This window comes from Acipenser ruthenus, chromosome 22 (genome assembly GCF_902713425.1).
Source record: "Acipenser ruthenus chromosome 22, fAciRut3.2 maternal haplotype, whole genome shotgun sequence".
In the NCBI taxonomy this organism is placed as follows: domain Eukaryota; kingdom Metazoa; phylum Chordata; class Actinopteri; order Acipenseriformes; family Acipenseridae; genus Acipenser; species Acipenser ruthenus.
Window position 1 is genome coordinate 8,162,196 of NC_081210.1, and position 27,345 is coordinate 8,189,540.

At 38.0% G+C, this 27,345-nt stretch overlaps 2 protein-coding genes across 3 annotated transcripts in view; one reads left to right on the top strand and one right to left on the bottom strand.

Annotated features, from left to right (window-relative positions):
* The window catches only part of LOC117431071 (voltage-dependent T-type calcium channel subunit alpha-1H-like), a 126,747-nt gene extending 105,897 nt beyond the window's left edge, over positions 1-20,850 (bottom strand). For both annotated transcript variants that reach the window (XM_058995945.1, XM_058995944.1), the window contains exons 1-2: positions 19,879-20,850; positions 18,953-19,287 (exon numbers count right to left, since the gene is read on the bottom strand). In XM_058995945.1, coding sequence (XP_058851928.1) covers positions 18,953-19,263 — 311 coding nt within the window. In that variant the 5' untranslated portion in view covers positions 19,264-19,287; positions 19,879-20,850. The remainder of the gene's footprint in view (positions 1-18,952; positions 19,288-19,878) is intronic.
* Positions 20,850-25,383, top strand: LOC131699399 (SUMO-interacting motif-containing protein 1-like). Its single transcript, XM_058995946.1, has 2 exons — positions 20,850-21,871; positions 25,248-25,383. Exon 1 carries the CDS (start codon positions 21,212-21,214, stop codon positions 21,572-21,574), a length of 363 nt encoding a protein of 120 aa, XP_058851929.1. The 5' UTR covers positions 20,850-21,211; the 3' UTR covers positions 21,575-21,871; positions 25,248-25,383.
* The last annotated feature ends 1,962 nt before the right edge of the window (positions 25,384-27,345 follow it).

Genomic DNA, 27,345 nt, shown 5'->3' on the forward strand with positions numbered 1-27,345 from the left:
ACTGAACGATAGTAGGTATTCCAGCATATTCTCTTGTTTTTATTTTATTTTTTTAAAGTTTTGTTTGCATGAAACGTTTATGGAATGTTGCTAATAAACGTCTCCAAATGTCTTGGTCACTTTAATGAATATCAGACTTTTCTTAATGTCTGGGGATGTCTGGGTCAATTCCCAATTGAAGCCAACATTCCCATAAAAATGACGAGTAAACAAATAAATGACAGTGAATAGGAAGCAGTAGTGGGGGGCTGGTTGTATGATGAAAGTTGGCAGCTTTTAAAATGACATTACACTCATTATAAGCAAAATTAGTTATAAAAATCAAAAGGATACTGTACTTTATAAATACCTCATGTTTCTAAATAACTTACAGGGCTAGAAGCTCTTCATAAATAGAAACCATGCTGTGATTTGTACAGCAGTGTTTACCCAATGCCCACAATCATTTTCTTTATTTTGTGTAATATTTGAATATCTGTGTAACCAGAATACTACACACAACTGACCAAAATATATTGAAATTATGTGAAACTGAGTTGAAAACATTCAGGGAATAAGTCCCTAAAACTCTACCCCACTTTACGCAGCAATATCAGACTACACAGCAATGCTTTTAGTTTTAAGTCGTTTTTTCTATCTTACCGGTATTTAAAGTGAATACTCACCTTTACCACTCAATATCTCATAGCAAGGTGTGACAGAGAAAAAATGAATCTTGGTTATAAATGTCCCTCCCGACCTTTGAGGTTGCTGCATAAAGGGAACAGAGTGCCCCGGACTGGATGATCAGACAATTCATTCCAAGGGTTAGGTGGAAGTCGGCCATTTAGAAAGGCGGTAGAGCTGCGGTACACCAAGTCATCACTGCAGAGGGAAAGCGATGTGGCAACCGTGGATTGGAGGAGAAACGGTTGCACTCGCTAACCAATGGGACGTGACTGACAGTACAAAAGGGAACGTGGCTAGGTGATCTGTTCCTTTGTAATGGTTAAGAAAGAACCGTTGAAGGACAAATGTAAAATAACAGTGACTGTTTTGTTTGTTGTATCGTCTAATTGTACTGTTTGTTATTTATCAGACGGCTCACACGATCTGGAGCTGTCACTACAGGCCAGCACAAAACTGGACAACACTTCACCACTGTGCACAAGTAAACTGTATTTCACCACGAGCACGAGAGCACTCACTCTGGACTTGTGACCGTGTCTGTGTTTTGTGTGTGTGTTTAATACTGTGTATATTATTTCAGGACTGAACCCCATGTTTATTGAACTGTGCAATACACATCGTTGTGTATTGCCAACCCTCCATTTATTTACTGTTTGTCATCACACTTTGGATTACAAATAAATCACCATTTCACCAGTACTTTGTTGTTTGTCATTGTCTTGAGCACTGCATTACCTCTACACCTGCGCACTGCAAACCACTTTGCCACACAAGGCTATGGTTCTACAGAAGAGCTGTGATTGATTTTTCCGACATTAGGGTTTCCTGTTCATCAATTAGCCGCAGTCACACTGTAACAGGATGGACATTACATCAAATTAAACTCATCATTAACAAACATATCAGCATGTGTCTCTTATATTACCATTTCCCTTCCAGACGCTCCACTCAGCAGTAATTACAGATCTAAATTGGTCAGGCAGCAATAGCCCTATATTGTGTTCCACGGTTGTGTTTCATGTGTAGGGAAACAGATCTTTTGTGTCGGAAAATAAAATTTACCACATTTCATAGCATGCTTAAGTCCCAACCTGTACAACCTGTGTTAACTCTAAATTATCTTCTGTAATTATTTCACCATTATCCATGGCTAACATTTTAACAATGATAAATTAAAACAGAAATAGATCCACATGTGCTACAGTATGTTTATTCCATGAATGTATGTATATATATATATATATATATATATATATATATATATATATATATATTCCCAGCTGAGTTGAGTTTTCAATAGCATCTCCCTGTCACTCAGCTACAGACCTGGAAGATAGAACTGTGTAACAATATTACAAAGGATATATTTAGTACAGATAAAAAAAGAAAGGTTCTCACAGTATTAACCCAGAACTAAATCATACTGCAGAAGTGTGCATAACAATAGGGGCTGGTGTATATGTGTGTTTAACAATTAACATACAAACTGTGGCACTGTGGCATAACAAATCACTTGCTAATAAACTGCAGATGACACAGGAAATATGTCAGCTGTTGGTGTATTCAAAAATGCCATGTAAGCAGATGTCATGTCCTCCCGGAGAATGCAATGCACCATGGGGGGAGACCACAGACACAGTTGCTGAGATCTCAGACTGTTGTACCTGTTATTTTTTCTTGGTTGACTGTTTACATCAGGAACCATGGTGATAACAAATTAAGGGCCATATTTTGTTAAGTATTTTTTTCTCACCTTTCCATCGATTATAATCTCTGAAAATCTGTACAGTACACATCCAAGAGCCATACTTACTACACATTTTTTCTTATCTTATTGGATATGCTGAACAAACAGCATTGACTTCAGCAAACATAAATTAAGGCCTTGTCCACACTACATAACCGATCTTACTAAAAAATGTTTTAGTTTATCCAGCGAAGCCAAATCAGAAGTAGGCCTGCTGTATTCACATTTTCTTGATTTAAAAATGAAGACAATTTTTTTTTGTTTTGTTTTAAATGGAATCATATTGTCATAAAGAACAACTGTGGGTGCGTACCAGTTGCAAGCCAGTCACGTACCAGTACTGGTACGCGTACCACAGGCTGAAAACCACTGGGATAGAGTACACCCTATCAAGCCCCATATGTATATTACTCTATTCAGGACTATCTTCAGAGGCAAACTGTGCTGACTTGAGACTGAAAATACTGAACTCAAATTATTTCTAAATGTCACACATTTTTTGATTGAAGTAAGCTGTATTATAATTAATTTACAAATAAATTGGTGTCTATTCAATTAATCTAAACACTGGTGAATATAAATACTGCAGTCTTTTATATTATTAAAAGAAAAGTTTCAGAAAACTCACATAATCTAACAGCATTTGCCATTTTTTGAAACTGTCACGCAAATTCTAGTCAGACGGTAAATAAGTGCAAGGTATTTTTTATCATTTGTAGCGAATATGAACACCTGATTTTTGTATCCGAATACATGTGAAAAAATATTTGTTCGAATATTCGGATATTTGTCCCAGCACTATGAAATATATTTATGCCTTATTTATGCCAGTATTGGTTATATTGTAATAATAAACCGGGTATTTAGATCTGTTTAGAGCAATAAACACCATCATCCTTACCAGAATGTACAATTATATTTATAATAGCTGGGGCTACTAACTTAACCTGCAATAATAACCCATGAGATCTCATATTTCTCCTGGGGCTACTAGCCTGGGAGAAATATTTTTAATTAAACAATATAATATGAGCTGGAAAGTCTCCTGAAGGTCCATCGGACATTTATCTTCCAAATCCTAACCCTAAAACGAATGTGGCAGATTGCTATGCCCAGAGGCACTGTGACTGAAATCCTGAGAATGGGTTGGCCAAGGTAAATGTGGCAATCCCACAGAACCTAAATATCATGACTGATGTAGTTCTGCCAGCCTGCGTTATCTCAATCCTGACAGGGACAAGGTGCTACAGAAAAAACTCCCTTGGCGGACTCTGTTCATCTGAAATGACTGGATTATTCAAACAAATTACTTGACACCAGGCCTGTACAGTTAAGGTATATTCAGTGAAACAAACGAGCAGGCAAATGTTTCAGCAGTGTTGACATGAGTTCAGCTGTTTTATGATACTGTTATTATTATTATTTATTATTATTATTTATTTATTAGCAGACACCCTTATCCAGGGCGACTTACAATTGTTACAAGATTTCACATTATACAGATATCACATTATTTTTACATACAATTACGCATTTATACAGTTGGGTTTTTACTGGAGCAATCTAGGTAAAGTACCTTGCTCAAGGGTACAACAGCAGTGTCCCCCACTGGGGATTGAACCCACAACCCTCTGGTCAAGAGTCCAGAGCCCTAACCACTACTCCACACTGCTGCTAGGAAGGTTATTACGCTGTGTGATAATTGGGTGTGAATGACCCTTGATTATCAAGAGAATGTTGCAGGTCGAGGTCCTCTGCACACCTCTCCCTTGGGCTGCCCAGTCACTGGATCTTGAGGCCAGTTAGGATGACCTTGACCCAAGACAAGGGAACAATATTTTTTTCTGCAGTACAGTTTCTATCAGGTAGGAGAATTTAATTAACTGTATTGCCATGTGCCAACCCTGAAAAACCACCCCCTATGGATCCATTAAATTACTAGGCTAGTGACTGAAGGTAATTTACAATTGGTTACTCCTATGGCCTTTAAATGGAAGACCTTTTGAATGGGATCTGTAGCTTGATGAATTAGTAAATTAAAGTTTTTTTTATGATTTTATAATAAAAATCCATTGAGTGTTATTGTAAAGTGAAGTCACAACACATTAAGAGTAATGACTTTCTAAATTATCATTATTCTTTCCATTGCACCAGAGATAATGACCAGTGTGGCTTTAAAACGTTGAAATAATTACACTTCAAATATTAAATGCTGTTTTATAAATACCATTTTAAAATCGCACGCCCAAGCTATTACATTACATTCTATTAAGCTGTTTAGCAGATAAGGTTGAAAATGCTGCATTCGTGTTTCTGTGCCAGTGATACAATATACCTAAGAATTGAAATCTCTTAGTAACTGCTACTTGGTTTTAGAATCCAGTGGTTGTGGCTATACTGCTGTATTTAAAATTATGAATACATTAACTGCCCAAATACCATATATTATAAATATATCTTGCCACTATGGCATCTCAATCCCTATGTACAAATCTAGTCTCTGTAAGTCGTCTTGGATAAAGACTTTTGCTAAATAAACAAATAATAATAATGACAGCAGTGCATGTGGAGGTCTCCCTACAATAGATATAATTGGTTGTTGGTATTTTATATGCATGTAACAATGGATCAAATCAAAATTATTTGGTAAGCAGGGTACAATAACAATATGTACATGATTGTATAAATAATAAAGATTCCTCCAGAAAGAGGCAAACACAGCAAGCTGAAAATGCATCAAGATTTTTTTTTTTTTTTTTACCACTATGGAGGCCGACCATTACCAACATTACCCCGGTCAGATCATATTATGCTGGAATTAACTAGCATGCTGAAAACTTGTGCTGACTGGCCTGTTCTTCCAAGGATTGCAGTTTTCTATATCTTTGCTTTTTTTATTTTTCAGGAAGCCTGTGGGTTGATCTGGTTACCAAGGGAATGTATGTGAAGAAAACGCATCTCGGATTAGTCACAGTAGATCAAGTTTTTTTTGGCAGAAATCTTGCACTAAAAACCTTTAAAGTCATATTTTTTGTACTCAAAAACCTGGTCTCATAATACCAGAGAGTTAAATAATGAATAACATTGTCTTTTCAAAAACAGCATGCTCAAGATGATAGCTCTGTACATTCTGCTGAAAAGTGTGTGGTTTGCACTGGTTTCTTAGCAACCAAGCAGTTACTGTAAATGCTTTTCCTATGAAAAATCCCCACATACTGTCATTTGCCAAAAGAACTAACACAGTATCTGTCAGTAATAAACAGTTCAATAGAACTTATAGTTACTATTTCAAAAGAGGGAATCAGCATTTTGAGCAAATAATAAAGGTTCCAACTATAAAGATTACTTAATAAAAGACAATACTGTAAATGGGAGCAGCACTTTCTACTGTACTTTAGATATATAAACTAGAAGCCAAGCTATCCAGTACTCTGAAGAAGGCACTAGCTGAAACAATTGTCTACTTGACTTACCTTGGATAAGCTGAATGCACAAATGGCACACTATAAGGGTTAATACATGTTAAAGTAATGTAATTTACTGTTGGGAAGAATACCTGTTCTGCTACCTTATCTAATTAACGTTTCGTTAAACAAAACAACCTAAGACTAATTGTTAACTTAATAAAGGTAATGCATTGTAGGCCATCTGGACTGCCATATGCATCAAGTCCTGCGTATTGTGATATAAATCGAGGCTAAACCTGTGAGACAGCTGTTTGAAGAACTATAAGATACAGGAAGGCCTTGGCAGGAGGGATAGGCTGGCACAAGGCAGACTGGAGTAGAAAAAGATTCTAAATGCCAAGTTGCTGAGAAGCAATTGAAGTATTAAGTAAGCTGACATTTGAAACACATCAAGACAAACTGAGTTATGACTTTCTCTTTTCCGTGGGATAAGGTTTAAACAGCAGCCACGCGTGACTCTTGTCAGCCAGTTAAATTTGTTCTTGTGTCAGAAAAAAAGAGCAATAACAGAACTCAGCAAATCAGCCGAAAGGACTAGTCCTACTGAAAGTCTGGCAGGAACACTGTGAGTAGAACATGAAGAAATGAGTTGTGACACTGCCAGATGCACAAGCAAGACAACACGAGACAAACCCTGATTATACACAGCCAAGAAGTGCTTTTCTTATTCCCAGCAACATCCTAATATTTGTCTTAGCCTTGTTTAATTTGTGAAAAAAATATGCTGTAGGCATGTGTGTTCGCTATTTGTTTAAACTACAAATACTGTATCAACTTCTGGATGCACTGTACACTGTAGACTGCAGTTTACACATTTTATCTGCCAAGATTCTATCAACATGATGTAATTGTACTACATAAACCTTAATAATGAGTAATGTTAAGTGTGCAACGTTTCCTACATCTGAAAGGTACCATGTTAACGAACTGATGATGGTTTATCGGTTTGAGAGCAGATATAAGCCATAGGCAACAGCTCTATCAGAGGCAATGTCATTAAAGTAATAGAATTTATAAAAACAAAGAAGCCTAGAATTTCTCCTTCTGGCCCTGTCACAGCTGCACTCATTGGAGGTGAGACATCTTTCTACCAAGGCATTTATCAGACGCTTTTATCCAAAGCGACTTACAGAGACTAGGGGGTGAACTATGTATCAACAACAACTGCTGCTGCAGTCACTTACAATAGACCTTGGTTTTACGTCTCATCCAAAGGACAGAGCACAAGGTTAAGTGACTTGCTCAGGATCACACACAGCGAGTCAGTGGCTGAGCCATAATTGAACCGGGAACCTCCTGCTAACAAGCCCCTTTCTTTAACCACTGGACCACTAAGCCTCCTACATGTGTTTCTGCTTCCTTGGTTCTTAGAAAGGCAAGTTCCATATTTAAATAACTAGAATGTCAAGAATGACACGACTCTGATTCAAAGTCACTTACTAGTCTATATTTCTGCAATAGACTATAACCCTGCTAATTAAACAGTATTAAAAAAGTGAAAACTACAATGATATCTGACTTGACTCAAAAGCAGTTGTGCAGCGTACACTGTTCATTAGGCTTTGTAAATCGACACCTAAAAACCTCTTTCTGCTGCCTGCATTGTCAAGCTTGCTCTGAAGTCTGCCCTTTTCGATTTGACAGCCACGCTGGTCCGCTGAGACCACACTCCATGATTTGTCATTCATGCCTACCTGTTTTCCAACTTCATTTCAAAACTCCATGGCATGACTGCTTACCTTAGAACACACTAAGTCCCCTTGGAGCTTTACCAGTGCGCTGCTGTCTCTCAGTCATCTCCTGCTGGATGGCTAACTTGTCTGACCTGTGCAGGTGCTGTTACCTGTACCTGTATTAAGAATAGAGTATATTGCAGGCCTAATATTGGTTATATCATATATGTGCTGCTGCATACAGGATGAATATCATGTCTGGTAAAAGGAAACTCCCTCAATAGTCTATAGACCTAATCAACTTTAAATGAGTTTAGATCAAATGTCTGATAATTAGAGAAGTAGTAAAGAAGTCATTCTGTTTATGGTAGTGAATCAGACTCAGATTAAATAAAATCTGCTAATACTGCATAACGTTTATAGAGACTGTCATCTTCATTTACCCTGGCCTGGACATGTTGGTTTCCAGAAAGCTACAGACTGGCTCCCAATTATTAGGCTTTAACAATCTCCTGCCTTACGTATCCTAGAAACAAAGGTATTTAGTTGCAAACCTTTGGAAATAAAGGTAAACTGTATTGCTTAACAATTCACATGATGGCCTAAAGATTAACCTAGTGATCAGTTATATTCAAGATCCATTACCACAATATAAAAAGGCTACTCCAGCTCACATCTCCCGGAAGGATGAAAAAGTGCCTTGTAAGAAACCATTTTCACCTCAATGGATTAAAAAAAAAAAAAAAAAAAGAAAAAATCAATAATATTGATTTAGCTACAGGACACTCTATTCGTCTGAAAGACATCCATCCAATACTAATCCAATATAAAACTAATCTCCTTTTATATTATCACTTTTATGTATTCTAAATAGCTCAGTATTGATTACTGGGATATCCAGCTGTGTCACAAATTACTGGGCTAGTCTAAATACAAACTCCACGTCACGAAATTCTGTGTTGCCATAGTGCCGTGTTGCCCTTGTGCATGATTCTTGATTAGCATTCATCTTATTGAGTCAACAGTCCAAAGTACCACTAACTGTGTGTAACTCCAAGGTGGAGCACACAGCGTTACTAGTTAAAAGCTAACTGCAGTAGACCATGCTAAAAGCATAGCAGAGTGGAGTTAAGTGTAGTAAAAGCATTGTGAAAACAGTAATTCACAGAGATATATGGTAAAAGCATGGAAAAAACTTAATGTTAAGGTTATATAGGAAGTTAGGCTGGACATGGACACCTGTGATGTAATTTACTCTGAGAGCTGGCTCAGTCTGCTTTGAGCATGCATCACTAAACATTCTTATGACCTGAAGAAACCTGCCCAAATGTGGACACTCGCTAGAACAGCAAAACACCACTGTAATTGAATTCCAATGAGAATTCAAATCACAAACCAAATTATCTAACACTTTCTATAGAACCAAGATAATGATTCTTTTTTTTTTTTTTTTGCACTGCACTTAAACAAATTCCTGGTAAACCTCTGGATACAGAGATGTAATTCTGTCTAGTTAGAGGAATGTAAAAAAGCATATTTGCCATGAACAGAAAAATAACTATTGATTCTTATTATTAAATTTAGAGTGCCCAAATATATTACAGACGATTTTCTCCCCAATTTAGAATGACCAATTACGTTCCCTCACTGCAGCAGTTTCCCACACAGCACAGGAGAACTGAAGGTTCAGTGGACATCCTCCTATCCCAGGACCAAGCCCATTTCCAGCCTCTGGACAAAGGCCAGCCCTGCGGGTGTCTGCCTGAGCTCTCCAGGAGCCTGACTGGTAGGGTCCACTGTAGCGCGATGACAATCAGTCCCTGCTGGTTGTGCCTCCCTAACACGCGGGAGCGCCAGAGCCAATGTGACACTCCCTGTGGAAACCCCAGCGAAGACCATCGACTTCATACAGCCAGGAGACGAACCAGCACACCCCTGACTGTATGACTCACCATGCACACCACGCGTCCGTGCCTTTACCAGCTGACTCACTCAGGGGCCCCAATAACTTTGTAAGTAATTATACATCACAGAACTGTCAAGATGCTAGGGACCCCCATGAAAATCAGACAAATAAAACAGTAATGTGGTGAACTAACTAACTAAATAAACATGGTCAGCAACAATGCTTTTTTGACATTTCTCAGAGGCAGTGCACATTAATCTGTTATAGATGTGTGCATCGCTTTGGCATGTAATTTCATTTCCCACACCTTCAGGAACCTCATCAGGCTGTGACTGCAGCCCACCAGAGGATAGCCTGTTTCTTTAGTCTCACTGTCCCTCCAAGGCATTGCTTCCCTGCTGAGCTTGTAAATGCCATCCTTTCTACTGACACCCCAGGGTAAACTTCACAGGGTAAAAAAAAAAAAATGTGATCTATAAAAATCAACAAGCACACATAGGGAAATATGTATTGGGGCTAGAGATACATTAAAGAAGCACTGACTGTTACATTTTCCAATTGCACTATGTCATTTTCCTGTAATTTTGTTTAATACAGACTATAAAAATAAGTTAGCCACCAAGATATGTATACTGTATATACAAGTATATAACCAGATCAGTTATATACAACCTAGAATGTATCTGGCGCTTGAGCACAGTCTTTGTGCAATGTGTGAATTCAATGTGTTAGTTTTAGAGGTCAGGGCTGTGCTTTTATTTTCTGCTCAGAACTTCATTAAGACTAAAATTCGTTAGAATGAATAATGATGAATTTATCTGCCAAAGCCAGACTTAAACATCATAAAATGTGACCCACTAAAATGGGACTCTGGCCAGGAGAATTTAGACTTATTCAAGTTAACTAAGGATGGCTTTGATCAGTCTGTTATATTTTATTGCCTGTCAAGTGAAATTTAGCCTGTTAGAATGATCGTGGCAAACACATTACAGCAAATAATGTCTGCAGAATTGATGTCTACTGTATCTAAATAACATTAAAAGGTTAGGAGTTAGGACTGACTTTATGCAGAATCATTTTCAAACCATGGTATTTCATTTTTTAAACATCATTGCTAAGTTATTTTTTTTTTTTTTTTATGCATAATTGTAAAATATTGTACTTTATATGTTAGTAATATATATTCTACAGACCTATAGACCTATAGATGGCATTCTGGTACAATCTGACACATTATTATTTATTTTTTAAATATCTTTTTCAAGTACAGTATTGTGAGATTATTTGGTCCGTACATGTGTGCAATGCTTTGCTTTGGCCCCGGTTGCACAAGCAGGTAGCACTAACCATTCAGTTATGAAAAATGTAATACCAGTTACGGTGTAAATCATGCTTTGTGATCTGTTCTGGTCCCAGGATGATGTTTAATAAAGAAATTAAGGACAGGAAAACAGAGCAGGAACAGAAGGGCAGCATAGTGCTGGCTGATGAGATGAGGTAGTTAATTAGAGATGCATGCTTCTGCCTCTGTATTAGGCACTGGCAGGCAAAAGCTGTGTTCTCAACACTGTTTCAATTTCAAATCATCTTCTATGGAACATCAACTGTTTCTGTAATGAGCAGTGTTATACTCTACACACAGCTTGGTACATCGCTTTCTTTAGTTAATAGCCAGTCAAGGGCATATTAAGTGAATTAGGATCTGACTTGACATACAGTACACACATGCAGAGGAGCAGAAGTCTTGAATGAACCATATTATCTTTTTTGAAAAAGGAGCGGTGTGTTTTGCTGTTGTGCGCCTCGGTTGTGGAATCCGTTTACCATAAGGCAGGTTGAAACATTGGAATATTTTAAGTCAACCAATCAATCAAACTTAGATTTATATAGTGCCCCCGACACATCTGCATGTATCGGGGCGCTTTACATCATCATAGAACAAAAGCCATATCAAATAACAAGGTTTTAATCTTCGATTTGAACATGGAGATGGAGGGCATGCCTCTGATATCCTGAGGGAGAGAATTCCAAAACAAAGGGGCTATATGACTAAATGCCCCAGCATCAAATGTATTAGTACGACTATAATGGACCACAAGGAGATCAGCCTCAGCAGAACAGAGGCTTTGGCCGGGCGTGTATCTTTGAACCAACTCTGTAAGATAGGGAGAAGCAAGAGATTTCAAAGTTAGAAGGAGTATTTTGAATTCTATTCTCTGAGCTACCTGCAGCCAACAGAGCTGAGACAGCACAGGAGTGAAAACATACTTTAAATGTGCTTTCATATAATTGGTTGTAACTGGTGTTTTACATATTGAGCTATTTTGTTTTGTTTTTACAGTGGTCTGGGTGCCATGGCAGCAGTGTGGAGTAGTGGTTAGGGATTTGGACTCTTGACCAGAGGGTTGTGGGTTCAATCCCGGGTGGGGGACACTGCTGCTGTACCCTTGAGCAAGGTACTTTACCTAGATTGCCCCAGTAAAAACCCAACTGTATAAATGGGTAATTGTGATATCTTGTAAGTTGCCCTGGATAAGGGCGTCTGCTAAGAAATAAGAAGGGCCCTATATAAAAATACATTTGTATTGTATTGTACTATTTGAAACCACTATAAATAAAGATATTACAACCACATAACAATCATATCAATTATTCTGCTGACATTACACAGAATCAACATTTCATGATACAATCTGGAGTTATCTTTCGGTTTCATGTTCACTCCTAAAGAGTACATAGCGGGGTTCTGAAAAATATAGCGTTACACGTCCCCACGTGTTGCTACAACTGTTTAAATAACATTCCTGTAATTGTTCTTTTCATTGTTAACATTCTGACAACTTTTTACACTTTAAAAGCTCTTTTCAAAATATCCACTCTAGTGCACTAATAGTGTAAGGATTATTGCCCACATTGTCAAACAGATAACACAGCAATAACAATTTATGATGTGGTACAGAACAGAAAAGCCAGAGCACTTGTTATGTTTTTGTTTTTTTTGTTTGTTTTTTTAGTTGCTTCCTGCAGTGATTTAGCAGACAGATCTCAAATCCCAGTGCACTACAGCTGACATTTTGAAAACAGACTTTAAAGTTAAAAGTGTAAACAGTTGTCAGTATGTTAACAATAAAAATAATGATGACCGGTGTGTTATTTAAACAGCTGTAGCAACACGTGGGGGCGTATGACTCAATATTGTTCAAGTCCACAGTCACTCTACCCAGGAGCGGTCATCCTACCAAAATCTCTCCAAGAATAAACCAGAAAATCATCAAGGAAGGCACAGAGAACCCCAGAGTAACATCCAAGGATCTGCAGGCCACTCTCGCCTTGGCTAATGTGAGTGTTCATGACTCAACTATCAGAAAAAGACTGATGTTCATGGAAGGATAGCCAGGAGGAAACCACTGCTCCCTAAAAAGAACATTGCTGCCCGTCTGAAGTTCGCCAAAGAGCACATAAATGATCCACAAGACTTCTGGAACAATGTTCCCTGGACAGACGAGTCAAAGGTAGAACTTTTTGGCCTCAATGAGAAACGTTATGTTTGGCGTAAACCAAACACTGCGTTCGAACAGAAGAACCTCATCTCAACCGTTAAGCATGGTGGTGGGAGTGTGATGGCTTGGGGCTGCTTTGCTGCCTCAGGACCTGGACGGCTTGCCACCATTGACACAACCATGAATTCTGCATTGTATCAGAAGATTCTAGAGGAGAATGTCAGGCCATCCGTCCGTGAGCTGAAGCTGAACCGAAAGTGGGTCATGCAGCAAGACAATGATCCTAAACATACAAGCAGATCTACAAAAGAATGGCTGTAGAAGAAGAAATTCTGCGTTTTAGAATGGCCTAGTCAAAGTCCGAACCTAAATCCCATCGAAATGTGGCAGGACCTGAAGCGAGCTGTCCATGCAAGGAAGCCCTCAAATGTCACCGAGTTGAAGTAGTTCTGTAAGGAGGAATGGGCCAAAATTCCTCAAAACCGATGTGAAAGACTGAACAACAGTTACAGGAAACGCTTAGTTGAAGTCATTGCTGCTCAAGGGGGTGCCACCAGTTACTGAATCTAAAGGTTCACATACTTTTTCACACATGGATATTGAATGTTGAATCATTTGTGGATAAATAAATGTTGAAAAAGTATCATGTTTTTGTGTCATTTGTTTAATCAGGTTATCTTTATCTATTATTAGGACTTAGATTAAGATCTAATAACATTTTAGGTTTGAAATATGTGAAATATGTGAAATATGCAAAAATCCTAAGGGGTTCACAAACTTTTTCTCGGCACTGTAGATATGCTTTTTGTTTACCCAAATATAACATCTAAAACAAAGTAGGTGAGATGTTTACCTACAAAGAGAACAATAAATAAAAAATGTAAAAAATGTAAGAGAATGTTCTAGAAACAGAATGAGTGAAAGAAGATTATACTGACCAAAAAGAACAAGCTCAGTTATAGTTCAAGATTTGTTTTAGCACATATATATTTTAGCTCTGGATATTCTGCAAGTCCTACATTAACACAATTCGAATGATTTATCAATATGGCTCTCAGGCTATACTACACGTTTGACAGCTACTGAATCATGATCTCGACATCTTTGATAATAAATCACTATAACAATCTGCTGCATAAAGTATACAAGCAGATGTGATTATTAATTTATTTGCTTGGCTTCATGTTTGTGTGAATGTGTGTCTTAAATGATATTAAAATGGAATTAATGTACCATATCGATATTAAAACCCACCACCACCTCAGCACAAACAAATCCATCTTTGAAGTAATTGAGAAACAGTACTGGGAGAAAGGATTTATTTTATCTGCTATAGTCACAGACCAGAAACTGTGAATAGCGCTCCTTTCACACTGGCACTCCTATCCGAGTCCAGATCCGGGTCACAGTGCTGCGTAGTGTGAAACCACGTACCTGGGTCATACCCGGGTAACCCAGGTCCCAGCGACCCACCTCAGGATATGGGTCTACACGCTTTGACCCAGGTTGAGCGAGACAAAATGCTTGACGGCCACGTCTGCGTGAAAGTTTCAATTCTGCAAGTTACATTTCTGTTTATTCTGTTTAGCCATATTTTTTGTTGCTTGAGACACACTTTTGGCCAGATTGCAGCAGGGATCAAGAAACATTTGCTCTAGTTCAATCGACGGTTCAATCCAGAGAAGCATGGATGGAATTGTCAGTAACAAGCTGCTTCAGGGTCAACCCTGCCAGGTCAACCCTGCTTTATCGAATGCAGTGTGAAATCGCATACCTGACCCTAGGTTCTGAGTCGGGTAGATCATGCCAGTGTGAAAGGGGCTTAAGATATCTAGGAATATCCCACTGCAGATATGAGGTCTTTAACCAGGCCATTAGTACAGTAGAATACAGTAAATAAACCAGTGTATCTAATGAGGTTCTCCGTCAGTGGTTACGTGGGTGAGCCTGCCTGGGTATTAGGGACTCTCGTTGCCTTGGTAACTATTCCTGGTACCCAGAGATGCTGCATCTAACTGCAGTGACAAGGTAAAGGCAACCCTAGAGATTCATTAGCAACAAGTAACCCAGGCAACAGCACAAAACTAATTAATAAATAGTTCTTCATTCTTCGTGTGGGTGTCTAAATTCTTCAAGAGAGGCTAGTATCCAAGAGGGGAATTTCTTTAAATCCTAAACCTACTGTTGAGAATTACACACTTCTTAATGCCTCAGCATGAATAACAGCTCTGCTAAATTGTCTGTCAGCTTGGTTAACTGTGCACTAAATATAAAAGAAGAAAAGCAAAGGCATGTGATAAAGCAGATTATGACAGACTGCTTCATGAAATAGACTGGATCTCGCAAACCTTCAGATGTAAAAACAAAAAACTTTAAACTTTGAACACAGTTGGGCTGAAATAAACAAAAGGGAATACTGGAAATACTGTGTATTACTGTGTACTCGCTAAGGACCATCACGCCACAAAGAGAGCAATCTAAAAGGTCCAATGCCAACATGTCAAGGGGTGGTATTGATAATAACAAGCACTCAAAATGCACACAAGTAATACTATAATGACAGAACATTGCAGAGTCATGACTCAGGGGGTACATTATATTCAAGGAAATGAGAGAGAAAAAAACACCTGCTACTTTAATTGAAAGTGAAAATTAAAACGCTGGCTGAAGGGACTATTAATTCTGAAAAAAGGTCAACAGTAAGTTTGTTGTACTGTACAGTTCCCATCACATGTCAACTGATGGACAGCATGATCTTCACAGCACTGGGAAACTGGATTGTTAATTGTTATAGACCATTCAGAATATCCTTAATAAATTCAGGAAATCAAACTTACTATGAATTACATCACTGAGGCATTTTCTTCCGAATGCATCAATGTGTTCATGATCAAGTCTGGCTCTGACAGCTTTGATTTCAGCATTAATACACTACTACAGACACTGGTACACTTCAACCCCCAAACAGCACAAACAGATTCCAATCTGAGATCACCTCGAAACACTGCTTGATTGAGCCTCAGTACGCACTAAGCCAATGATTGTAATTCAGCTCTTGCTGCAACATTTTGCTTTTGGGCGTAATTCTTCTTGTATTGTGTAAGTACTTGTGTTGTTTTGATTGATTTTTCAGACCTAATAATGAACAGCTATGTTGTAACAATTGCTACTCTTTGGCATAAGAATCTTTACCAGTTCCCCAGCCTCATCCCTCTATATACAGTGCTATCAAACAACCTCCATCTGCCTGCATTGAATGTGTGATAGCAAGTTCTTACTTTTTTTAAATGAACCGGAATCACAATCAGGGGCTTGGGTATCACATTCTGATGGATCTACAGTAGGAACTGCAGGGATGGAAGTAAGACTCCCATTGCTTAGCAGTTTGATCCATTCCTGGTTTACTATGAGTTTAATAAACACAACTGTGCTTGCTACCTATATACTATGGCTAATCAAGCTCATAGTAAAATCTAGAATGGGTAAAACTGCTATGCAATTGGAGCCTTATTTCTATCCATGAACTGAATCAAGACAGTTCTATTCTATTTATTACTGCAAAACAGAAAATATGCAAATCGTCAGCAGTATTTGTAAAAAGCCTGGAAATTGCTGGTAAATTGCAAGTTAAATAATAATATTATGCAACATAAGATGAGCAAAAGAAGATTTTGAAAGGACTCTTGACTTCTATGATAAACCATCATGCTTCTTGATACTATGAGACAAATAGAAATATACAAGTAACTGATTTGTAAGAAGAAAAAAAAATATTTTGATAAAAAATAAACAACGATCTAATGAACCTGAATCATGGTGGCTTGAAATGCACTATCACAGAATAGAACACAACAGATGCTTTGCTGTCTGGTAACACTGGCTCAAAAATAACAATTGTAGTTTATTGTGTATATGTCCCTAGAACAACATAGGGATGCCCTTACTTCTTACTTAATGGCAGCTAACTGCAGATACAAGTGAATATTGTATTTTTCTTTAACAAGTAGTACCCTTGAGATATAGATTTCCTTTACAGGATTTCAGGACAAGAGGTGACAAGCATCAAGTATGCAACTTGAGAGTACAATATGAGGCACAGCCAAAGAAGATACTATTTTTTGTAGTACTCTATGGGAATGCAATGTGCATGAATAAATGTTTTAACATTTACAGGATCGCCTCTTGTCCTGAGATACTGTAAATGTAAAAACTGACCGTACAAGGACACTTGCTACTCAAATTGAACCTCTTACTAAAGTTTGTAACCTAGACAGTATATCACTGTATAACTTAATTACACCTTCCATGTGATATTTATGAGCAAGTAAACACTAAAATTATTCAAATGATTACATTACACGCTGTAGGGTAAGAGCCTTGACATATGTTGAAGGATCATATTTTTAATTGGTCAGAGTGTAATGTAGCAGATAATATTCATGTTTAATGCTTAAAATAAACCTGTATGCACAGTCACATGGTTAACCCAGGCACGCTAATCAGGTAGGGATATTTAATGATCTCAAAATCAGTTAACCAGACAAAGATGAGTTAATACATTATTTTAAATACATAGGAGATACATTTGGAACATTGTTAATTGACTAGTTACCAGTATATGAATGAATATGTATATGTTATAACAGAATGTGAATCACAGGTTTTTTTTTTTTTTTTTTTTTTTCAAAACACGTGTAACACATAAAGAAACAAACCATTATTAAGTCTGTATTCTGTTCTTACCAAACTGCACACTTTATTTTATTGCCAAACTAAAGCAGCTGAAACAAATAATAAATGTATTTGTCTAGCAAAATCAGTACTTCTGAGAACAACAGTTGCTTCATAGCACTGTGTATCAATGGCAGAATAACACAAGACAAACAGACTCCACTCTTCATAAACACTTTAAATCAAGTGCCTTCACTTAAAGCAACATTCATTAAACAAATGTAGACACAGCCAAAAGAATAACCCCATGTTCAATGAACAAAAAGAATAAAACATGTAATAATATTTAAAACAATACATAAATATAAACAACCTCATAAACAACAACATCATCATTATCATAACCATAACAACAACAACAACAACAACAACAACAACAACAACAACAACGATAATAATAATAATAATAATAATAATAATAATAATAATAATAATAATAATAATAATAATAATAATAATAATAATAATAATAATGTATTATTATTAGTAGTAGTAGTAGTAGTCGTAGTAGTAGTATTATAACACTTTGATCACAGGCTAGAACATCTCGAACCTACAGAATATTCCAGCTGTTCAAAAAGCTAATTATTTCTAAAGTACTTTTTCAGCACTGCGTTTACATCCAGCCTCAAGGCAACATAGTTCATAACAACAAAACCAATTATATGTTCCTAATCATCTTGTTAAAAAAGAAGATGTTTAAAATAAAGAAAAAAGAAACACTAAAGATGTTTAAAATAAATAAATAAATACATGAATAAATAAATACGGTCTCACAGCTATTGTAAATAATAATAATAATAATAATAATAATAATAATAAACTGATAAAAAATGTTCCTTGTTAAAACATGATCTTCAAGCAATAAAATCAATTATTCCTCCCCTCTGGAAAATGGTGCTTCCAAAAACACGCATATGTAGTTTCCACAGCTAAGCAATTAAAGCGCAGATCCACGTACAATAGCCACTAAACAAAGTTGTGCATGCATTGCCATCGTGACATTAATGGATATCCTATTAAATGTCTTTAAAAACAAATATCAAACCTTCCACCAATTGCCCTTTGATGATTTTCTGTAAAGCATGATTACAACGCACACTCTTAATACACAAGAACACGGGGTACCAAATACACCTTTTCTTCTAAAAAAAGCAATACACCACAAAAGGTGCATAACGCATGCACAGAAAATGTATTCCCATACAGATTTGATATCCACTTTGTGACAGCACATATTTTTGTATTGGAAAGGATATGGATTACAAACCAATCTGAGGCACCAACTGCGGGGACGCGTCGTCTGCTTGAGCCAGAAAAAGACCACGGGAGCCAAAACTGGATGCGGGACCTGTTCCTCATCCTCGGATACCAGGTCCGGAGCCTTGTCCCGACCACCGGACTCCCTTGACCCCACACTCCCCCCAACTGGTTTTCCAGCGCTGTCTCCATCTTCCTCATCCCCGGGGTCCTCGCCCTGAGCCGGGCACTGCCCCAAGTCTGAGATCGGGACCTGGACGTCCTCGCTACCCAGCGGGTGGAACTGCTCTCTCCCCTCGCCATCAGTCATGGTAGCGAGACTGGCAACGAGATCCTACAGAAGGCACAGACAGAGCGCTCGTGTGGGTTACCTTCAGGTGCTCACGGTGGGGTTTAGTCGTATTGCACTGCGTCCAGCACACAGCACATCATTCAAAAATTGTATTTTTGTTGTCATCTTAGATGTTTCACTGAAGTTAGTTAAAAGCATTCAATCGATAGAAACGCGCGTATGCTATGGAGACATGGAAAAGAATGCACTGAAGTGAAGATTTTAAAATAAAGAAAGAAAGAATACAAAACCCATGTCATGTAAAGATAGTAATGCAGTAATCCATAACCTGACTGTATGACGCTGAAATGCAGACCACGACTTCACAAAAAGTTATATATTGTTAAACTAAAAAGAAAAAAAAATCCATCAATTTACTATTTCATACGAATTAAGTGAAAAACGTGTATGATTTGTGTTTTAAAATACTAAATAAAACAAACTGACAAAATACAGCATTTACGCAGTCGCTAAATACAGCCTACAATACAGTCACTTTACGCATGTAACAATACAACATAAAAAAAATCCTAAATTTCTAAATACATGTTTTAAAAAAGTATTTAAAATGATCTCCAGTTCATTTTCGTTTACCTTATTGTTGAGGACTGCTGAGTTCCCATAAGCATAGCCTTTACTTCCAGCATATATTAGTTAGTAAATGTCCTCGAGAAACAAACCAGGTATTTGCAATCCATCTGACTGATTAATTTCCCCCTTTGATCCAGCTGAAATAACACCTATATTACTCAAACGATGAAAGATTAACCACAAAACACTAACGATGAGGCTTCTCTCCAGCTGGATTTAGAATTGTTTTAAATACAAAAGCCAGGGAACAGTGGTTGCTGCGTCTCGAGACGGCGAGGCTCAATGTTGCTCTGAAATGGCAAACTTTTGATTTAGCAGGAGCTCCGTGTCATCAGCATCAGTTGCTATCCCAGCAGCGAGTCAAGACGACCAAGCAAAGCTAAAACGCATCTGCTTATTTGCTCTCAACGTCAATTTAGAGAGAGTATGTTTGTGATATACTTTTACCTGCGCAATTGTCAAGAGCAAATACTGCAACGAAGGCAACCGGCGCAGCTCAGGTGGGACTGTACAGACAATGCAGGAACCGAGAGATTCGGTAGAATGTGCGGTAGCAGAAGCCTATAGATAGCCTATATAGTATTAGTTCTGCATTTACCAGTTAAAGGCTGTGCGCGTTGTCAGTATTACCGTATTCCTGTATAATGTCTTGTTCCTATGTGATCACCTTAGATTTTGTGTTAGTAAACGTTTTCTTTTTTCAATTATATTAATGTAAAACGTGGTTTTTCAGTTCTATCTTTAACCTTAGGTGACATTTTGAAATTAAATATACTGTGCGTTGAATCCGGTTATAGCTAGCAGCAGGAAATAAAGAAAGAACGATTTAATCAGACTCCGAAATATAACCATTTCATAAATTATCATTATGAAAAATGTATGATAAAAATGTCCATCTTCGTGAAAGAATGTTGCCCCGTTTGCAAGATCACCTCAGAATGATTTAGCAGTAGTCTGTGCAAACTAATGGATGTCAATCATTGCTGGCGTTCTTTTACGCTCAAGTGTACCACACCATCTGTTGAAGAGATACCTTCAAATTGCAGTAACCTAATTTTGACATCATGCTTACATGAAAACAAAAACAGTTTTTGTTTCACCAAGAATTGTGGTTATTTAGAGTGTTGAAGGACATATCCTGACATCTCTGTTGCAGAAAAGAACACTATTATTCACTTTAACAGCAACGTGTTTGCCAGTTGTTAACAAATGGTCCCATCCTACCTGGTAAAAAATGCTGTGGTAAACATTAACCTTGAACTACTGTTTCACTGGGCGTGAGTTGGGGGGGAAAGATAAGGCAGAAGAAGCAGCAAGGAGCAGTTAGTAGGACAGAATGTGGTCACCGACTGGGGCCGACGCTGTCGACATCCCAGGGGCGGAGGACCCGGCAACCGGAAACAGGATAGAAAAGAGGTCGTCGACTGGGGCCGACGCTGTCGACATCCCAGGGGCGGAGGACCCGGCAACCGGAAACAGGATAGAAAAGAGGTCGTCGACTGGGGCCGACGCTGTCGACATCCCAGGGGCGGAGGACCCGGCAACCGGAAACAGGATAGAAAAGAGGTCACCGACTGGGGCCGACGCTGTCGACATCCCAGGGGTGGAGGACCCGGCAACCGGAAACGGGATAGAAAAGAGGTCGTCGACTGGGGCCGACGCTGTCGACATCCCAGGGGCGGAGGACCCGGCAAACTGAAAACACATATGTTAGACTTGAAAAGCCACCCCTCGGGAGGAGATGAGAGAGGTACCCAGCATTTGAGGCTTATGTAAGGGGCGCTCGTAAAACCCCTGATTGGCCGAGACATCACGCTGCCTGGGACCTGAAAATAAGGACAGAGCATTGAGGTTAATATAGGACTCGGCACGAGTGACCACGTCCTGAAGAGAGGCAGAATAGAAGAGAGCCTCGAGTGAGATGAGCGCAGGAGCTGCGACAGGACAGAGTTTGGCCGGGGGTCCGCTCTGACTCACGCGGTGAGAACCCTTGAAGGTAAGGGAGGCGGCTGCCCAGCCCTGAGGTCGGGGAAGTGAGCCTCACTTGCCCCCCAGAGATGACCGATGCGAAGGCATGTAGAAGGTGGAGGAGGGGAGGAGGAGGAAAAACGAAACACTAGACAGAAAAGGTGCAGGTGATCAGGTCTTAAATAGTAAATAGAACTAATTAACTGGAGATTAGAAAATTGAAAGATTAGAGATTAGCGGCCCCCCCAGCTCCACGCCCCCCGAACCTCGCAGGCTAACATTTAATATAACTTTTTAAAAGGTGGGTGGGCACAAACGTTTATAATAGGGTAGTGTAGGGCTGCTTTGTTTCTGTAGTGCACTATAAATACTTATGCATAAACCAGTGGCATAGCCAGGATTTTGTTTGGGTGATGTTTCTTAAGTAAAAATTAACTATGCTACAAAATTGCCCTATTAAGAGCTGTGATGTTTCACCTCACGATCACATTTAGAGAGACTACTATGCAGTTATCAAACATACAAATTAATAACCTTACCTGATGTTTAGATCCTCAAGTCTATCCTCCTGTTTTTCATTGCAAACGTGTTGAGTATTTATAGGTCTCGGTCAGTGGTGTAGTGGTAAATAAAAAAGTGGGTAAACTCCCCTGTTTGGTGCTCCAGGCCAGACAGTGGCATAGTAGCACCAAGGTTCATCATTGTTTCCGTTTCTTTAATTGGGTTTGGAGGACATCAGGGGCAAAAATGAAAGCCATTAAAAGTGACTTTCTGGCACTTAGTTCCACAGGGACAGTATCCACACTGTTTTAAGAATAATTTTGGTTTTGTAAATAGCACGAACTAAAGAAGAGTCTTCAAGGCATTATAAATGTCACAACTCTGGAAACCCTTGTTTAAAAAAATTGTTGAAGCCCCAAAAAATAAATAAACCAATGATGAAGGCTACTAGCACTGCCCTACAGGTCCAGTGTGCCTAACAACAGAACAAGGATTGTCAAGTGATTAAAATAATTAATTGTGATTACATTTTTTTTTTAATTTCAGTTAATTTTGGTTTTAATCATATATTTAAATGTATGCAATGACCTCATCCATCTCATTAAAATGTGTTTTATTACTGATATTATTATTATTATTATTATTATTATTATTATTATTATTATTATTATTATTATTATTATTATCCAAAGAACAGCCCATCATAAAAACCCTGTTTTCTTATTTCTGGATTAATATTGTTGGCCCCTCCTTATTGTTTTATATTTATTTACACAGAATGACAGGACTGCCCAATCACAACTAGATAATGTTTGACTGTATCGTGCTTAGGCAGGCAGCGAAGCAGATGGCTGAAATTCTTTTCTCTCCCACGTTGTTGAATAATGAATTTCGGGGGGCTCCAGGCATTTCAAACTGTTTAAAAATATTGATGGAATTAAAACCATTCATTCCACATCTCAATGTCTTATGCTATATTTATTGCATACTTTTAATAGGCTAGTGTCACCTGATATGAAATAAGGTTAGAATGAAGAATTATGTAAGAGCTGCTTTACATAATATATGCAGGCATTTTCTTTTGTGTTTTAATTTTATTCATCCAAGGGTTTACCATTATTAAGGCTCAAAGAAGGCACTGCATTTATTTTTATTTTTACTATAAGAAAAAATATAACATACCAATAACAAAACTACCCAAATTTATGTAAACATGGCAGAGGTGTAGCTAGGAAGAAAAACCGTTATTTAACTGGACTTTTTCAGATGTATTGCAAGGAATAATAATACAGTTATTAAAACACAAGAGGGTTGTTAGCAGGTGGAGAGATTTTATTTGTTTCCCTTTATTTAACATGAGTTAATCATCCAGTAAGTATGCTGTAAATATAACATAAATATTTTAAACAAAAAGATGGATTTTCAGTCAGGACAATCTTGTGTTAAATAACCACCTTTATTATCATACAACATCTTACAGATTTCCAAAAACATTTAACCCAAACAGTGAAGAAAAATAAAAAGTAGAATAGTTGGAGCACAGCCTCATCCTTCGGAGCATTACGGTACCGTCTGCTAAAAAAACAAAGAATAAAATAGTAATTCTATGCAACTTGTTCAACCCGGTGAACAAAAAATATTAGGCAAAGGACCATCGCATACTCCCCTCTCCAGACGAGGCTGGGAGTGAGGTGGTAGGTTTATATACGTAATAGGTTGATGGGAACTTGCCGGTAATTGGCCTGTAGTTTGAGCAATGAAAAAATGCGATGTTCAGGGAACTGTATTAATGATATTTTAAATTTCATGCCTGAAAACCTTGCAAGCTTTATATTATTAATCATTTGCTGTCAATTTCAAAGATTTTTCAAATTAAAATTTATTAAAATTGCTTATTTATTTAGTAAAAAAAGAAAAAAATCACATCACATATCCGCCTTAACTGTTTATCCGCCATGATCAATCTCTTCAGCATATTGAACAGAGACGATTAGTTCAGAGATTGTAGATCCTACTAAAATTTTAATACACTGTGTTGTATGTACTCCATGTGCTACCATTGCTGGTCATGTCACGTGAACTGTTTAGTGTGTTGATATGTAAATAAATCCTGTTCACCTGTGGGGCCTATCAACTTCAACCTCCATCTCGCTCTCCTGCCTGTCACTCAGCAGCGAATGACCGCACCCACACAGCAGACGACTACTCTGTCACAAGCATTACTACCCTGTATCTTTCTAAACAAGAGATTTAGAGGAGTTCCCTAATAAAAGCTTAAACTTAAAACAATAATTGTGTGACTATATTAACTGTTACAGCTGTGCCTAATGGTATTTAAAACATGATTCATGATTCATAGTCAACTATAAATACCGGTGAAACTACCAGGGAAGCAGGCAAAGAAAAGATAGACAGAGAGAAAAGAGAAATAAAAGAAATATGGAGTGCACACTGGATTAATGTGATACGTTGTACTGTGATTTTGTAACAATTGTAAGTTGCCCTGGATAAGGGCATCTGCTAATAAATAAATAATTATAATAATAAGTAGAATTTCTACGTGGCCAGACAAAGAGAGGAGGAGGAGATGTCCCCAAATATTTTCTGAGCCTGTCTGACACACAATGCATGCAGCAATTTCGCCTCAACAGACAAACACAATCACTGACATCTGCCAACTGCTTCAGGCTGACCTGGAAGGAGACATGCGGAGAGCTCACTGTTTGCCTGTAGCACTAAGGTACGCGCATCAAGGCAGAGACACCTCTACGTAAATCGTAAGGGGACATATTCTATCAACGTGCAAGTAGTGTGTGATCTGTGATGCCAACAATTACATAACAAATGTGTATGCAAACTATCGTTGCTCCGCTCATGACTTGTTTATCCATGCTAATTCGCAGGTGGCAGCTGCGTTTCAGCAGGATGACAGTCTGAGAGGCTGGTTGATGGGGGACAACAGATATCCACTGAAGCGGTGGCTACTGACACCACTGCTCAACGCCACGACCCCTGCCGAACAGAGATATAACCGTACCTTTAAATGTGCTCGTACTGTAATTGAACTACATTTGGAATCCTCAAAATGCGATTCTGATGTTTGGGTGTCTGTGGTGGAACACTACAGTACACTCCTCAGTAGGTTTGCAATATCATCCTGGCTTCTTGTGTTTTACATAACACAGCTCTCCGTAATGGATGTTGGACTTACAGAGGAACGATTACAGGGTTTGAGGGAAGCAGATGCCGAACTTGAAGCCCAGACGAAGCCTTTTAGACAGGGGTTCCAATACAAAAAAATGTGGACTCAGTTATTGTTGTTTAAGATGCAAATGCGTACCGTCAGTACATTTTTTTTAACAGGAAAGCATTTATAATAAAGGCAGACACGGTGTTCACGGTTCAATGGTGAGCTATACATGCCTAACTTAAAGAAAACTCCTGATTCAAAATGTTTCACCCCTTTTTTGCGCTTTTGTCTTCCTTCTTTTTTTTTTGGTTTAAAAATATCCTCCATTCGCTATTGCAGATGCACAGGTGCTTTTAAAGGGAATTTTGAATCCTTATTTGTTTTAAACCCATTGTGCTTTGATTGGCTGGCTTGCATTATTCGCTATTTGATGTGTGTTGGCCCACGTATGAGACCAGACTTCTAAATCACGTTTTCGTGCGCTATCACAGTGCTGATATTTCAGGGAATATATGCAGCTGAAACATAACATCATTTGAATTATCTTAACTGTATTTTTGTTATAGCAGTGCAATTGTTATCCCACCCTGTTTATCTGTGGAAGGAAAATAATTGTGTGAGATGCATTCATTTAGAGGCATTGGGATTAAACATAATCAGTTATCCTTTGTACATAACCTACATAACATACTTTGTACATAACCAAAGCTATTCATTCATGATGTTGAATAAATCATACTTGAGTGGGTGACTATCTAAACTTTTCAAAGCCCATTCTTCTCTGTTGTCTCCATAGATCTCAAGGAGAAACATTTACTTCTCAGAAAAGCACAGGCAGGTGTCATACTCTCTCTTTCACAATGCACTGCTGTTCTATTCCGGTGAAACCACATTTACATTTTTCTATAGCAGAACAAATATGATGGGACGATTCTGCGATATCATTTTTTTTCATTTGCATTGAGACCATGGTTATTAGCGTGAGCATCATTATCACTAGCACTTGTGTTAAAATTCATATGCTAATTTGCATACAAACAACCTAGATAGGCATTCTACTGCACATTTGCATGGAGTATTTTTTTTTTCAATTAAAAAATGTATGATTATTTTAGCAACACTAAATAGCTACTGCAGCATTTAAACACTTGAAACTGTCTATATTTGAGGGTAATTTGCTCTCAAAGTAGCAAATAAATCATTCATGGTACATGCTTACTACACTGCAATTAAATGGAAGGAGTTTCATTCTATATATATTCTTATAAGAGCTTGGGACAGGCTTTTCTAACAAGACAGCAGAAACTAAATGCTGGGAATTCATTTTAATGCTAGAATTTTTTTATAACTGTCATTCATTAAAGCTGTACACAAATGGAACAAGCACTTCAGAAGAATTAGAACAAATATCTAATTACATTTTCCCAGTACCTGAAACAGGCTTCAGTTACAGGCCAATAAATACAAACTCATTATCAATGTCCTTGCCTCTTAAAAGGCAATAAATGTAATCCAGTATGTGTGTTTTCTGAGAAATCGGAACGCTCCCATTCAATTCAATGTAATTATTTATCATCAGATTTTCTCAGCCCTGCATTTCAGAAGCACAAACTTTAAGTAATGAAATCCAGTTACATTACTGAGTTCCTGAAAGCATTGCATCATGGAAACTTTTGTCTTCTCTAAGCTATCCTAACAACCAGTCTGCTCTCAGTCTGGATTGCCTTCATGCCTATTGCCAGATCCCAATTAAGACCTACGTTATTTTCCAAGCATTGCGATGCCCAGTTCTTTTCACATATATATTTTTT